The 17640-nt window shown below is 31.9% G+C and overlaps 1 protein-coding gene across 7 annotated transcripts in view; it reads left to right on the top strand.

Moving 5' to 3' along the window:
- The window catches only part of LOC130447018 (AF4/FMR2 family member lilli), a 570483-nt gene that overhangs the window by 470707 nt on the left and 82136 nt on the right, over window positions 1–17640 (top strand). For all 7 annotated transcript variants that reach the window (XM_056783613.1, XM_056783610.1, XM_056783611.1 and 4 more), the window contains 2 exons: window positions 236–325; window positions 866–902. In XM_056783613.1, the coding sequence (XP_056639591.1) occupies window positions 236–325; window positions 866–902 (127 nt within the window). The remainder of the gene's footprint in view (window positions 1–235; window positions 326–865; window positions 903–17640) is intronic.

Here is a 17640-nt window from a genome sequence, read left to right as displayed (position 1 = left end):
CACGCATGCTACCGTTTCATGAAGATCCAAGCATATGGGGAGCTGCGATGGTACATAATTTATACTCTTAGGCACCCCTCGCGCACTGATTATTTAGTGGTTGCATTTTTTAGAAATAAAAGTTTTCTATCTACAAAAAGTAATGATACACATTTGTATACAAATTTGTAGCATCGTAACGTTAATCCTGTCTGAATAACCATATAGTAACTGTATCATTAATTTTGTTTTTTAGGAAATGATCGTACCGACGACGCCTCTACCGGCAATGGCAGCAACTCCGAGAATAGAACTGGATACTAAATACGCCTATAAACTCACAAGGGTAAGTATAAACTCATCGTTAAATGAATTCCATTAACTGGCAGACGTAAAATTAAATGAACTGAAAAAAATACAAAATTTGTACAGAATGATCCATAATTATCTGTTGATGTCTTTTAAGTGGATTTATGTGGATTTATCAGTTTTAATCGTATTTCAAGTTTCTTATAACTCGTTTCTCTATAGTTCTAACAAATCCATATTTTAATATTACAATCTACTCCAATCGACAAAAATGATTACTTAATGAAATGCCTTCTCCTTTGTCCTCATTTTGTTTTTTACGGTACAGAAAATGTCTGTAGTCTGTTCTACAATTTATTACTTTCATATTCTCCTGTTTATTTTCTGTCCCAAATATTTCATAACGCACGTAATCCACCGTCTGTTGAGTCATTTATTGCTTCAACATTATTCTGATCAATATTTTTTTGTAATAACTTATTGGTATTTTCCCAATTTTAATGTCATCACACTCTTAAATGTCAAGAAAATCACTGGGCAAATTTAACCGTTAGTAATATTCATATTTTTGTTACAGCTGACTGAATCTGCTCCGGCACCATCTTCTGCGAAACGTGAGTCATTATACATTAAACTCAATGTAGATGTATTCAATATTAAATTAATACACTTAATTATTGTCTAAATTAAAATAATATACGGGCGATCTAAAACTATCTGTATATGGCAAAATACTTATAGTAAAATCATGAAAATTTCTACGTTTGGGTTTTCGGATATTATCTTTTTAACTAAAATATTTTCGACTGTAACTTTGTTATTTTAGATAGAACAACCTATATATTAATACATTTTTGAAATCAACGTAAAATTTTAGTATATTTTTGTTTAAAATATTTTTTCGAAAAATGCATATTTTTTGAGTTGACCATTGCAGACCCTTACAAATTATTTTTTTACGAGGATACCCTTAAAGAGACGAAAATGGTTTCTGTTGGGTTGATTTTAGCAAGATCAGACGTATTTGAGTCTATGTTGAAATTTTGTTCATTTTATACAGGGTGTGTATAAAAAATGTTCAAAGCTTAACTTCATAAATATCAAATTTTTTTTATGTTGTTTGTTGAAAACCACATTTACCACAGTTTATGGTATTATGGCATAAAATTCGACCCAACAGTCGTAAATTTATTGGGGGGCATTGTGAAGGGCCGCACTATTATATTTTGAAACCTGGCATTTTCTTTATACGAAAAATTTGAATATTAAAAACTGTATTTGATTTTAATACAGGGTATATTTGATTTACATTGTTTCATCATTGCTGGGTTTGAAATTTCAATATTATGGGACTGATGAATTCTAATTTTAAACCTACTAAATGATACACAATATATTAATACATAAATACATATATTATATATTATCTGATTCAACGCAGCTATCTGTACTTTTTTACAAATCAAAAAAAGTCTTTATTACTTTTTATTTATATTTGGGTACATACATTTATTATTGGTTGGCGACAAAGTAATTTCGGTTTTGTAATATAAAATAAAACATTTTTTTAACAAAGAATTGTTTTTAATCAATTATATATTTTATAATATATTTTCCATTTTGCTCAATCACGAGTTGCCAAAGATTTGTGAAGCCTTGCATTATCTTGGTAGAATACTGAACCTTTCCGTTTTTACTATTCTGGTGGTTTTTCTTTGATTGCTTCAACCAGTTCCATTAATTGTTGACAGTAAACATCATAATTGATCGATTGATTCCTTGGAAGCAGCTCAAAAAACACAAACTGACAGCATGAGCTTTTTCTGTTGTTTTTCAGCTTTCAATGTGGTTTGTGATCATTCATCGTGCTCTATGTTACTAACATGACCCATTTTTCATCACCAGTAATGATTCTTTTCAAGAAAGGGTCGATTTTATTTCATTTATGGTGCATATCGCAAATGTTGATTCTTTGTGTTAAATGAATTTAAGTCAATTCGTAAGGAACCTAAATATCAAGCTTCCTAAATAGCACAAGACATTTTAAGCGTTTTTCAATTGCTGCGTGCGATAAATGTAACCTCTTCGCAACCTCTCGAACAGTTATGTGACGATCCTTTTCAATTATGACTTTGATTTGGTCATCATCAACTTCAGCAAGCCGACCAGAACTTTGGTCATCTTTGAGGGAAAAATCTCCAGAACGAAATTTTTTATACCAATTCTGACACGTGCGCTCTGTTAAGCAATCAGCACCATAAACTTCACATGTTTCTTTGTGAGCCGCAGCTGTTTTCTAAAAAAGTAGAATGTGCCGAAAATGTTTTTGCACTCCATTTAAAATTAACCCATAACTGATAGTTTTAATAAAACTCACATCCTACATGCTTTTAAAGTTATGTCAATGTGACAAATATCACGTGACAAACGACAAAGTACAGCACCAACATAAGTTATTCAAAAAATAAATCAACGCTCTCTATCAGTAAAAAGAGAAAGTACTAAGTTGCCAACCTTATATACGAGCTCTCAATTTTTTTTAGTTTTCATCGATTATATTTTTAACTTTAACTAAAAATACAACATGGTTGAAGGTGAATTACTTCGTGACTTGCTTACTTTGCAATTTTGTCTCGAACGTATTTCTTTGAAAAACTTTTTTACAATTTCTAACAATATTACAACTTTCATGGAAATATACGTCACTTTCGCACATAAAGCCTTGTATTACACTTTTTTTATGACTGAAACCCGATATCTTTTAGCGACTATGATAGGATTAATTGTTTTTTAAACCAATTTTCGAATATTACCGCGGTTGTATCGCGGTGATAATCCAGGCTGGAATCCGGAATATCCTTTTTCTGACCCCGCATGTAGTATAGTTATTATTTGACCTTTATTAGAGCATTCGTGTAACATTTTTTAAAACCATCAATCAATCCTCTACTGGATGTATCATGGGTGTCGTTACAGGTCTCATCTAGGTAGATTATAGTTCGGTTTTCCGATCTGTCTGTATTTATTTCTTCGAGATATTCTATACTGTTTTTGAAAGCGTTATGACCTCATTATAACTTAACTGTTGTCTATTCTTTTAAATAAAAACCCCAAACCACAAAGTTGAAGTACACCACAAAGTTGAAGTGGATCATTTGATCTCACCATCAGTTTTCTGGAACAGTGACAATACCGCTGGTGCTTTTTGTTTTGCTCCATAAAGATTGCGGCCAATTAGGTCTTTTTGAAAAAAATTAATGCGCTTTGGTGCACCGTTGTCTTTTCTTGTTTTTTAGGAGCTATGGAATTATTCACAATTTTTCAAACTGTACTTTCAACTGTACTTTTAACTATAATTTTTGCGTCAAAACGCTAAAATTTGCTGTGTTTGGTAGACATGTTAAAAGACACTATTGAACTTAATACATACTGTTTCATGGCTCGAAAAGAACTAACACAGGCAAAGGCGTTGGGACTATATATAATCCGACAGTTAGGATCAGGAATAAACATAAGAGTAGAGTCTATTTAATTGCACCTTATATATTAACTGGAGGCTAGTCACTTTATTAGATCGTGAAAAATTTTATACATTCACGTCAGAGTCCTAATAATGAAGCTGAAAAAATCTTTTTTATAATATATTATTTTCTAATTTCAGACTTGGTAGGATTTATGTTTAAATTTTATATAAACTAGATTAGCGTATTGTTATACCTCTTAAGCAGCACAATAACATCACAATGTATCTGATCAGTTTTTCCGCAGGCTCTGCACTTCAAATAGCATAAATTTTTTATCTCTAGTGATTAAACGATAAAAAAATGGTATTGTATGATGCCGTTGAAGCAATATGTTGCATGTTATGGATGGGTTGGCTTTGTTTTCTTCGGAGAGTTTATGGGGAACACAAACATTTGCTTCACTTAATTTATCAAGTTGCTGCAAATATTCTTAATTTTCGACCAACATTTGATTAACGGTTTTTGATGATATGGATTTGTTCCAATTTCTGCTCTTAATATATTGTCATCTAATGTTGTTAGTCTCTTTGATCTTAGAAAAACCATCCTCGGCGTTTACATCTGATGAAATTAAATGAACATCGCAAATGCTCGATCTGCGGTCTTGAGATTTTGCTCGCCATTTAAATTCAAAAAACTCTGAAGTTTGAAAGTGAACAAATCACAATAACAGGAATATGTATTCGATCCGACTTCGACGTACAAACGACTTTTGGTAAATTTTCTATTGAAGATGATGACCGATCGGAAAGGCCAGTTTCTGTGTCAGCACTCGAAAATATCGATGCAGTTCATGACATGATTTTATCAGACCGTCGAATTGGGCTAAAGCGGATATCTGAAGCACTGAATATTTCATACGAACGCGTTCATCATATAGTTCACGTCAATTTGGACATGAGAAAAATTGCTGCAAAATGGATCCCCAAATGTTTGAATGTTGACCAAAAGCGTGCAAGGGTAGAAGCATCGCGTTCGATCTGTGCTCGAATTGAAAACCGAATTGTAACTATGGATGAGACTCGCGGGTACATTTCTACGATCCAGAAACAAATCAACAATTGATGGAATGGCGACACTCTGGTTCTCAAAGACCTAAGAAATTTCGTGTCAAAAAATCTACTGGAAAGTTCTTGCTTCAGGTTTTTGGGATGACCATGTAGTAATCATGATTGATTTTTTGGATAAGGATAGAACAATAACTGGAGATTACTATTCGACATTACTGACCACTCTACGGAAAAAAATTAAAGAGAAAAGACGCGGAAAGATATCCGAATGTATTTTACTTTTACAGGACAACGCTCCTGCGCACAAATCTTATGTTGCCATGCAAGAAATTCGTGATTTAGGATTTGAATTACTAAAACACCCCCCTTATTCACCAGATTTGGTTCCGTCCGACTATCATCTCATTCCTCAACTGAAAAAAGTTTGAAAGGTCGTAAATTTTCTTCCAACGAGGAGGTAATAAAATCTGGAGGTCTGGTTTGCAGAGTAAGAAGAAACATTTTTTTTTAAAAGATAAAGGGACGTTGCAGGATTGCTGTAATAAATGTATCCAACTAAGAGGAGAATATGCTGAGTAATAAAATATTTTGACATCGAAATATTGTTTGCTTATATAGGCTAAGAATTTTTCAATATATTCTCGTATATACCGTGTTAAAGGGAACCAGCCAAGAAATTAACGGGAAGATGGATGAGATTGTTCACAAATTTTGTACCAAAAAAAAAACAGATGAACTAAGCTCCAGAAACCTGGTTAAAATTGAATAAATGATGTTAATACAACAAAAATTGTGATTTTTTGTTTTTATTGTAGATAGTAAATTTTATAGAAAACTCAACCAACATAGGCGGTTCAATTATATAAATTAGTCTGGCGGGGAAGGGATGTAAAATAACTTGATTTCGGGAAATGATAGTATCTCTTTTTCGGGTTTGTTCATTTAGGCTTCATTTACACTTTGCTCGGATATAATTGAAGAGTTGAATTAGCAGCTGAAGTTCACATTGCGGGGTTGGAAAATAAACATTTTTACAAAAGAACGGGTATTGTGACAATTCAGGGTGTAAATAATTAAATTATAAAAGATACTTGATTTTTCTGTGACAAATGATTAAAAAGGTTTGAGATTAAGAGGATGGCCCCAGAAGTACCTGCCCCAAAAAAGAAAACAAAAAAATTTTGGAAAAATTATATATATTTTTCAACGTAATATCCTTTTAACTCCATACACTACAATGTTCAATAAGTTATAAATAAGAATCGTCAAGCTCTTCAAAATAGCCATTAACTGCCGAATCATCTATTCATTGTTGGAAAATCTTTGAGCACCGAGCCATTTCTACAAGTCTGGAAACAGAAAATAATCCTGGGGGAACTAAATGTGGGAATAGGGTGCATAAGGTATCAATTTAAACTTTAATTAATTAATTTTGGCCATTGCAATAACGGATGTGTGAGCTGGTGCATTGTCTTCGTTTTTGCTTGATTTCTTTGTTCAGAAGTTGCAATTATCTAGCATAATACTCGCCGTTGATAGTTTTTGTTTTTTCAAGATAGTCAATGAAAATGATATCACGCACATCCCAAGAAAACGACGCCATGATTGTTCTTTTGCTTAGGGTGTGAATTGCTGGACCCATGGTTATAAAACGGCGCAAAAATTCGCAAAAATTCGACTCTATTTCTGTGAAACATTGCCAAACACTCGATGGAAACACCTTCACGACGGTGTTTTTTTTTCATTGCTAGCAAACGCGGCACCCATCTTGCGTATAGTTTTCTCATGTCCAAATTTTTAGTTAATATGCGATGTACCACATTTTGAAATGCCTATTGTGTCTGCTAGCTTGCGAACTGTGTTTTGTTATGTATAATATATAAATTTTTTATAATTCCAAATATTAAGTAACCCTTTTGTAAAGTAAATAATCATATACAGTCAACTTGTAACAAAGAGTTAATACTTTCTCATCAATGCGATTATAGTCATAGTGTCCTAACCTAACCTAACCTCATTATTCTTAAATTAAAAGGTTTTTCTGTGGAAAACGCAAAATACGCTCAATATTTTGTATAACATCGAACAATTGCTCATTTTGGATCATCTTAGATGTTGATGATGGTTTTTCGTTTTGTCTTAGGTAGTGTAGATACAGGTAGTGTGCGCTAGATGCACAAAATGTTTTCTAAATGTGCCTGTGCGCTCGATGCACGTACGTTCCTTCCAACCGTAAATTCGGCCAGATAGAAGGTAGATGACATCTCAGTGTAGTAAATTGTGCCAGAGAAATTTCAGATGCAATATTTGTACAATAAATTCGGCCAGATTTTAGTCTACTACTTTAACGCCAGAAAAATTGAATTAGATATTAAGAAAATATTTCAGTTGAGTAAGGAAAATATAAATTTATATTTTCCAAAAATGTACTGATACAACAAAATTTGGAAAATTTAAAAATAATGAAAAAAGTATAACCTAACCTAACCCTCTTTTTAAAATATATTTTAGAGTGTATGGATTCCTAACCATTGTCTCTATTCCGTTTTCGTATTCTTATCTGTAATCAGGTATCTGTGACCTTTGTGAAACTGTAGGTCAGGTAATCAATTTTGCCGAATTTATATTCATATATGAGAACGCTAAAAAATCAAAATAATGTAAAGATAACGAACATTATAAAAAGATAGTCATCTAAAATACATCATTGCTTTAACCAAACGAAGTATTTATGAGCTTAAACAACTAGAAAAATAAAGAACCTAAATAGATCTAGTTTAAAATAAATGTATCACTCAATACACAAAATATACAAGGTGAAAAATGTATTATTTTTTAAATTTCACGCTTTATTGGCTTGTCATAACGACGAATTTTGGTTCGATAAATAATTAATCAATTAATTTTATAAAGAAATACTAATTTCCATGTGATATCACTTGAAAATAGATAACTTTTTCTATTGGATATTCTTAAAAAAATCCGAAATTTCGAAAATCTATTAACATAATAGATAATAATAACATAATATATCTAAAAATACGTAGAGTTTTCTCAGTGTATCGTTGAAATTAGATCGATCAAACGCCTGTCTCAAGGTCACTTAATTTTGTACAAGTAATCTCCCAGGAATTTATAAAGAAACTATCGTTTATCTATAGTTTCACATGCTTATTACTGAATGCTCATAATAAAGTTTAAACATCGTATAACCAATTCCTTTACCAATACGCCACATTCCATGTTTAATTTTAATAGTTTAACTTTTTCACTTCTTATTTACATAAAATATTATCATTCATTTGCGCTGTTAAATAAAAGACCGTGTCCCTATTTGCATTTGTATTCGACGACAGAAGTCGAGGGTAGTATTTTTATCCCCCAGATTTGTTCGATGTCCGCCATTAAATCATCAAAACGGTTTCTACGTCTACACTCAGAAGAATGAATACTGAAAAATATTTATTCTTAATATATTATTTTTTGAAAATATCAATGTCATATCTATCTCTAGAATAGTCAAAAATATAGACTTGTGTATAAAGTTTACCGCTATTCAATTTATTCGGGATTCTTTTATGTTTATATATCTAAACCCTATACGACTTGAAAACTATTGAAATAAGGGTCTCCAGATAAGGGGTCATTGTTACATTCCTCTGAGATCAAGTTAGTAAGAATGAAATTCTGGAATTACCTACATTTATTCCAACCTCATATCAATTTGTATCCTTTTAATACTTTTGATTTATTAGGTACCAAAACTACTTATTAACTTGTAATAAGAGAAAAATTAATAATAGAATATAATTTTATTTAAAAATAAGTAACTACTATACTCAATTATACTCAATGTTAATTGAAAATGAGTCATCGGTAAAATAAACGTGCTTTAAGGCAACACTGTTCCGGGAGAATCGTATAGCGTGTACTGGGATCATTAACTGCATTTATACTACGATAACGAGAATATCTAATAACTTAAGATGACCCCGTACTCCTTACAAATAAAGTTTCGTTTGGAAAATTTATCAACACGATAATGAGATGAGAATGAGATGTAAGAATTTTGATTCACTAACATTAAGTGTAGTGTGGTTTGTATACAAAATTAGACATTGCGTAGTACACTTTGGCAAATACAGGAATAAATGTGAAATAGCCACGCTCGTCAATGCGCGTTACTAGATGATGGTAGTAGGGATTAGTACGGTTCCTCAAGCATGTACACTTGACTACTATTGTATCTGTTAGATAGTGAAGAGCACTGTGTAGGTGCCCACGTTCATTATTTACCGTACCAATTCACCAAGCGCATATTACCCTCTTTGTCATCCGAATACTTTCTAATTTTAACTTCGTGCCTCTCATACGTTTCTCGACGTTCACTTCTGTATTTGCCCAACTGTAACTTTATCTATCCTTATACATTAAATAGTGTGTTCAAAAACTATCATAATTTGTTTATTTTTCGAGTTTTCTTTGGTTCACAAAAAAGTGCCTTATAAAAGTTTTTTCAAATAATTCAGGACATCTTCAAATGTCGAAAAGAAAGATGCTTGTTGTACCTTTAATCCAAATAGATAAATAATAGATATTTTTTCTTTAAATTTAGTTACGGCTGATGAAGATAACAGATTACTGAGCAATGTTTCTCTATAAAAATCTCAAAAACTGAAGTGTTTTACAGAGTTTGACTCGCGGGCGTTTTCTCAGTTTTCTTCTGTCTTGGCTAGTATACAACACGCACTGCGCTCTTCTTTCTCACCACTAAACTAAGTATAAAGATTTAACTGTAACTACCTCACATCGGTCTAGTAGTTAGATTGCTTTGACGTTCGTTGCAAATTATGTGCACTCTAACCTAAACAGCCATATTCCTCTGCAACAACTTTTTGTTGTGATTTTTCGCTTTGGATACCGCATATAAAAAGCTCGTGTCGATTGGTGCAAACAAATGCTGAAAAAATTCGACGACGAATCATGGAACTATGCATATGAATCTTAAACTAAACAAGAATCCACTGTATGGGCCTTTTAAGACGAGGTAAATTCAACAAAAGTTGTTTGCGCAAAATACTTCGAAGCAAATGGTCGCCTGTTTTTATGGCGCCACCATTCCATTAGAGCAACGTAGAACGGTCAATTCTGAATGGTACCACGGCATTGGTATTATTATCAGTTGAAGCGTTCAAATCACATGTTTTGGAGGTACCTCAATCGGAATGGAAAAAATGCTTCAACTATTGTTTTGATCTTAATGGAAAATATTTTGGAAAACAATAAAACCATATTGAATTATATTTATTTTTTTTCATTCGTCTATCTCAGAATTTAAGTAGTATCTCTAGTGTAAATCGAACTTAAAACAATGTTATACCACATATTAAAAACATTCGCATCAGTTTTCTAGTACTCGGTTTTGAAAAAAATAACATAATATATTGGAATTCTTGGTACATAAATGTACTTTTTCTAAGATATTCCCACATATTTTTATTTTCCAAAGAAACTTAATAGAAGAGAAAACGTATTTATTTATGTGCGTGATGTAATTCTACGCATTCGAATTTAATTAATACGTTTTATATCTGTTTGTGTAATTAATTTAAGTATTAAATTGGTTAAAAGACTATAGCTCTTTCCGACTTTTTCTTTCTCCTTCATTATTCAACGTTCCCTTCTATTAGTACGTCCGGTTGTCCTACTAAAGGGCGCGTGCCGTTTTGTTTTATTCTGGAATAGAAACCCTACTTCCATTTCTTTACAGGGTTGCCAATAGTAGCCGCCCTTTTTTCTTCTACATTACTCTCAGATTTATTACCAAAATTGAAAGACCAGTAACTCTAGTAAAGAAATTGCAGTCCAGGTAAAATGAATTCCAACTGATTAATAACAGAAATTAAATTGTTTTGTCATGTATTACAGTCCAAATCCGTTTTGGTAAACTATAATTCAACATACGAGGTTTATATATGGCGAAGTATTAAAAAAAAGTTAACCAAAAATTATATATACATTCTTACAAAGTGACTAACAAAGTTATCACAAAGTTGAGAAACCATGGCTGTCTTCTTTCGGAATGGCTTTTATCTGGTCTGTAACGGTGTTTTTGATTCAAGGAATCTTATCGAAACGTATCTCTTTTAGTATATTTTTTATTTACGATATTAGAAAGAAGTCGCATGATGGTGAATCTGGTGAATGAAGAGGATGTGAATAAAAAGAAATAATTTTTTTAGTCACATAAAACTCGCAACTTTTGGTACGCCGAATTATCAGTTGCAAGATGAAAGTCCATTGAATCATTTTTCAAGTTTTTCTTTTCGCACATCATTGCGCAAACGTTCCAATATTCCTGATATATTTGTTTTCCTTAAAACGAACTCTGATTATACTGTGCCCTCACTGGGTATTGGTGTTTATTCTGATTTTTTCTTAGGATTGCTTATAGCCCCAGACCCAACTTTCATCAGCCTTAATAATTTTGGCAATCATCCTGATCTGCATGGAGACAATTTTTCATGCTTCGCCATTGAAAACATTTCGCAGTAATTCATTCCAATTGCAAATAATCTGTTAAAATGTTTTGCACGAACCTATACGAGAGTTTTTTACTAAGCTGTCGCATTTTTTCTATATTTTCATTTGTTTTTAAGGTCGAAAGACATTTCCTCGTCCTGAATTGACTGTTCCCACATTTAAATCGTTTATATCAGTTTTAAATAGTCTTCAGAACTACTGCTATAAAAATTCGGCGTATTTTTTTATTACATTACATATTATATTACATGTTACTTAGATCCAGGATTTATTTTGTACAAGAGGGAATTTGCATATACTCGTATTTTTTTATATTTTTAATTCACTCATTAGGTAGCTATAACCCAATAAAAAATATATATTCTGTCAAAAAAAGTCCAAATAATTTTTAAAATAATAGTTTTGAATCCTAAAAATTGTTCGACGAGTGCACAAGAATAGAATTTTATATGCCGAAGTGAGTCCTAGATATTATAGGTTATAACATCGATTAAAGTTATGGAAAAAGTTGAAAAATCGTCCTATAGGTATTGTATTACCTGAGTATGAAAACTCTTTTAGAAGAAAATCCGTTAGGATTCAGAGACATGAGAAAACAAAAATGCAATGTTTGTATTGTTGCAAAGATCTTTTCAATGTTTTACTCTTTTGACTTAAGCCAAAGTAAAATCTTGATTAGATGCAAAATATGCAGTCTTCATGAATGCCAGAATGTCAGAAGAATAATCACAATATACAAACGCTTCAGGAACACAACCAACACCCTGTTTGGACCTCAATAAATCGAGGACGTGTCATTTGACGTCACGGCCGATGAAGAGGCGTTTATTAAATTTGAATTTCGCTAGATTATTTAATAATCATTTTATACAATTGAGAACAAATTAATTGGAGAAATAATTATTTTATGATAATATTTGTATGTCTCTGGTAAAAAATAATCAAGTGAATTTAAATTACATGCATATTCCCTATTGTTAGTGTTTTGGCATTGATTAAATGTGGCATCATCCTACTTACTATCTTTTCCTCATCTAACTTTTGTGAAAACTTGAAATTTCCTACGAAGAGTTGTCTACTGAAAACTTTTCTAGTAACTAATACTCCTCGAGGGTTGATTACCACATACATTCATCTTGCAAGGAAAAAATATGAGTTTCTATAAAATTCTGAAAACTCTTGCGAAAATACTCATTGTACTGAAATTTTGTGATATTTAGTGTGATTTGTGAAAATTTTTCTAAAATTGTAATTTTCTTAGTTTCGTTCTCAACTGTTTCTCGTGGCTGAAGTTTTATTGTGGTAATTATCCTTTATTATTGATTAATTGAATCAACAGGTTGATTTGAAATTTTGTTATGGAATGTCCATAGGATAGCAGGAGAAAAATTGTGATGAGTAATAAGTGCAAAAAGACGCTTATATATATTTTGATTATATATTTGATTTTTTAATTTACAAGAAAGGCGTCTGGAATTATATATAAACATTAATTTATATTAAAAACATAAGGGTGCATTGTTATATACACATTTAAATTTAAAAATGAGTGAAATACAATCCTTAAAATGGGCGAATCAGAATTTAGGACCTTATTTGTTCAAATATTTACCAAACAGTTTTTATTTCAAAACTCATACTAGCTTTTTTCGCGGTGAAGAAAACCATCTGAACTAGTCAAATGCGCATGCTTAGTTCAGAATACGTTCTGATCGATTTCTGAACACCTAGCTTGACATGTTCATATACTATGAGGCACATCTAAACTTTCTGTAATTTTTTGTATCGTAAGATAACTTATACTTATTAGTTTGCTTTTATTGTTAATAGCAAGTTGTTGAAAATTATCAACTATTCATTTAAAAATTATAATTTTTAACGGAATCGTTACTCTTTTTTGATATAAATGTTACACGAGTACTAACTATGAGTGGTGAAGATAAGTTTATCGGATATTGAATATTTCTTGAAATTTATAATTTTTTGGATTTATTTTCCCTATTTTCCCTAGTACCTCACTACAGGCGGGATGTATTACTGCCAGCACTATACGGAATGAAGTGAAACCACGCCAATACTTTGATTTTTTTAGATTTATATTATCAATATTGTGCAGAATGAAAAAATTTAAAATGTTCCAGCTTATAACAAATTAAATAAAAAAAATTGAAAATTAAACAATTATTACTCTATCAGATTGTGAGAATCGTTTAAAAAGAATTTATAGACCACAACAATAAAATAAGAGAGCAAGAAGAGATTTTTAATAGTACGCAATTTTTCTCCCGATTGACGAAAATGAGAATGCAAATTTGGAAAAAAATATAGCAGTCCAAAAATAAATTTCAATACACAAAACATTCCGCTAAAAATAAAAGCGATTAAGGCTTCTCGAGATTTAAAAAAGTTCAATAAAGTTCAATATCACAAAAACAAGTTGCTGGAAACAAATATTTTACAAGAAATAATAGGTGTGAATATATAAAAAAGATTGTGGATTTTAGAAACAAAACTGGAGATTCAAGAAAAAAAAAACAGAAAGAAAAATTAAGAAAAAATGACGTCAGAAGAAAGTTGAATGATGTATTAAAGAAATGCCTAGAGCGTGATTTGATATTTACCGTTTAAAAATTGATTATTTTTAGTTTATTAAGAGAGTTCCTCTTTTTAGAATATTTATATTAAAGTAATACAACCTGCTATTGATTTTTTCATTTTAGAAACTAGAATAATCACAATAACGACACTAATATTATGTAGATTTATTCTCCTATTACTATTGAAAATTACAACTAATCTTAGCAGAGTTTGAGGAAAACAATCACATATAAAGATTAAGTATATTCATGATTTCATTTCTTCTGTCAATTCCATTTCTATCAATCTTACTCATAACTCAACAGTTATCAATCACAACAATTTAGAAAAAACCGTGAATATTACCAAGTTAGTGTTAATTTAGGACAGGCCAAGAAAGTTGTTTATGTCCTGCAGAAAAAAAAGAGGTTTCATATTAAATTACAGCTGAGTTAACCCTCCGTTCCCATGGTGGACGTCGCGACACACTCAGACGGCCGGGTCTATAACGAAAAAATTCAAATTGATAATTTTCATCACCTTTGTTATTTTCATAACTAGGTTCATACGAATTATATTATTGCGAATTTTTTTCATAGATGAATTCAGATAAGCATAGAGACATTTTTTTACACTTCATTGTTAATTAATTAAAAATCTAAAATTTCGTCATATTCTTTTGTTCATTCCAAAATTTACACAAATTAAAAAATACAGATCATATGTAATGACATATTTATTATAAATGATCAAATGAGGGTAGAAAAATTAACATATATGTACACAAATTGGAGGGGATGAAACTTGGGCATTTAATTTTACAAGGAGTTCCTGACAGCAAGCCATAATATGCTCCATACACAACCAACTTACACAAATTTTGCAAAAATAACGTGTTTTACGCCTCTCGTCATTTTTGCAATTCCTCCTTTTGCCTGGAAGGGGATCTGGAGCTTCTTCTGCGACACCATCATGCCGCATAGTCGCAGCCCGCACTGCTCTTCAGATACGTTTGTCAAGCGCTCTTCTTTTTAGTTTGTTCTATAGAAATTCTAGCGCCAAATCTTTCTGGATTGACAATTGCATTGATTGCTGCCAAATTCAATGGATTATAACCAATAGGCCAACGCTTGGTTTTTCTGGTAACATTGTAGGTTGTTATTATCTGATCAACTAAATGTACAGTACTTTTTATTTCGTTGTAGGTAAAGATTCCAGATTTTCTGAAACTGTTTTCACTGAATGCAAATAATGAAAAGTGTATTTGCTTTTTCTACTTTTTTTATTTTTGCACAAATTTGGAGGGAGGGGAGGTTCACTGAAAGCTCCGACGTTGTAAATCACGTCTGGAACACATCTTGAAAACATGGGCATATTTGTTGTAACATATTCTTACGGATGTGGTCCACCAGGATAAAATATTAATTATTTTACTAATTATTTTCACTAATCAATGTTGTATATTACCATTTCATGAGTTTTAATAAGTCTCAAATGTACTGTAAATATAAGAATTTAAAAAAAGAATTCCAAAGAGTTCCACAGCTGTGGAACGGAGGGTTAACAAAAAAAAAATTGAAATTTAGTCACCAAATGCTGAAAATATAAATATTCTCAAAATATTTATACTTTAACTGACCACGTTTGAAAAAACACTGCCGTCTGGCGACAAAAGATTCTGTCTTAGTAATCGTTAAAATGTATAAATAACTAAATACAACTATCATAAAAACGAGTAAGATCTTGTAATGTCCGTTTTCAGTTATTAACAATGAATTTTGGATTTCACATTTGGTGTTTATTATATATTGAATTTATTAACAATAGGGTTATATTTCTCAACATCTGCAGTTTCCTTAAAGCATCACGTTTTATAAAATATTATTGTCTACGGTTTCCTGTCATTTCGTGTGTAATCATCATATTCTAAGTATTGGTTAAAATGTATAAATAACTAAATACAACTATCATAGCAAAAGAACTGGAAGACTTTTAGAAATAAATAATATAACTCCCTCAAACTGTCGGAATCAATGAATGTATTTGAAGGGAATGTACAAGAAGTATTTAGATAATAGCAATAAAAGAGGTAGATAGAGTGGAGATTAAAAAAAAACGAAAAAGTAAGAAACAAATGGCGCTTTACAAGACCGAAAAGACCTATTGAAAAACTGCCTAGAGCGAGAAGTTTCGTTGTATTTTGATATCTAACATTGAAACATTTATTATTTTTAATTTGTTAAGAAAGTTCTCTGTTTTTTTTAAAGTATTTGTTAATATTAAAATAATGCAAGCTGCTATTGTTGATTTTTTTATTTTCTAAACTAGAATATGCAGATGCAAAATATCAGAAGTTGTAGGAAAACAATCACATATCAAGATTAAGTGTATTCCTGATTGCAAGTCTTCTATCAATTCCATTTTATTCATCTTGCTTATAATCTCCTTCAAAAACACCATAAACTAGATTTTGATGGGGTATATCATCTCTCAGACAAGTTATGTAAGACATTACATGCGCTGATGAAATGAACTATATGCTATTTTTCTTAATTTTGGGTGATATAACTGCCCAAATTTTTGCTTCATAAAGCCAAAGCATACATATCTATTCTTAGATATTAAATAATTATAATTTCTTTGTAGTCGAGTCAATTGACCACTATCCCTGAAAGGAGTTGTAAGATGCTTTATACATGGGTCTCCCAAAATGAAAAAGTTTCCACATTTTTTTTTCCAATGATTGTTCCAAAAAAGATGTTAAAATACTTTGCAATCGTGTACTGATCCAGGTAAACCTACACTTACCTTTTTTTTGGCCCAGAGGTGGGATGGAAGCTAATGCCTTCCTCACAACGGGCGGGTGCAAATGCTGTGAGTTTGTGTGGGACTCTCACCCACTAAACCACCCTAATCAATCCTTGGGAGTGTCGTACGCTGGGAGGACAACAAATTGTCATTTCATCAGCGTTCTACACTTACTCCGTTGGATTTTTTGAGCTGTTTCTTAGCTTCACTCCTCTCCACCAGTCCGTCAAGACGGCACGAGAAGAGTTACTGGGACACTCCACCAACTTCAAGGTCTTACAGCTCCCAGGAGTGGAACCTACACTTACCTGATTAGAATGAAAGTACTTCCCAGTTAAATATGAGCCATCTTTAAACTTTCGACACCATTCACGCACAACACCATCACTCATGAGGTTTTCCCCATACACACGGCTCATTCTTCGATGGATTTCTGCAGCACTATCGCCTTCAGCCTGTAGAAAACGAATCACACTTCGCAATTCACACTTGGGGGAAGCATCAATAATGGCGGACATGTTTACGTGGCTGTAGCACAACGCCGACTGATGCCTGAATATCAACAATGGCGGAGTATGCAGTGCGAGAGCTTCGCAATCGCCTAGAGCGCATGCCCGCTTTTTTCTGCCCGCGTAGTGTCTGCACGGAGCGATCGCAGGTTGGAAAAAAAACAAAAAACGGCCTTTGTATACGTATACATGTAAGTGTCTAAATGAATCGGGAACAGTAATTTTTAACACATTTTTTGTGCAGAAATTTTTTTTTCTAATCAATCAACATTAAGTCAACCTCCAAGGTTCTCACATGAGCCGAAGCGAATGAGGACATCAAATTATTTCCCAATATCTTATAATCATTCTCAAAATATGAACCCTACACTTTTGACGTTT

The sequence above is a fragment of the Diorhabda sublineata genome, chromosome 7, assembly GCF_026230105.1.
Source record: "Diorhabda sublineata isolate icDioSubl1.1 chromosome 7, icDioSubl1.1, whole genome shotgun sequence".
NCBI classification, from domain to species: Eukaryota; Metazoa; Arthropoda; class Insecta; order Coleoptera; family Chrysomelidae; genus Diorhabda; species Diorhabda sublineata.
Note: the sequence above shows the minus strand (reverse complement) of the source record. Positions and strands in the feature narration are given on the sequence as shown.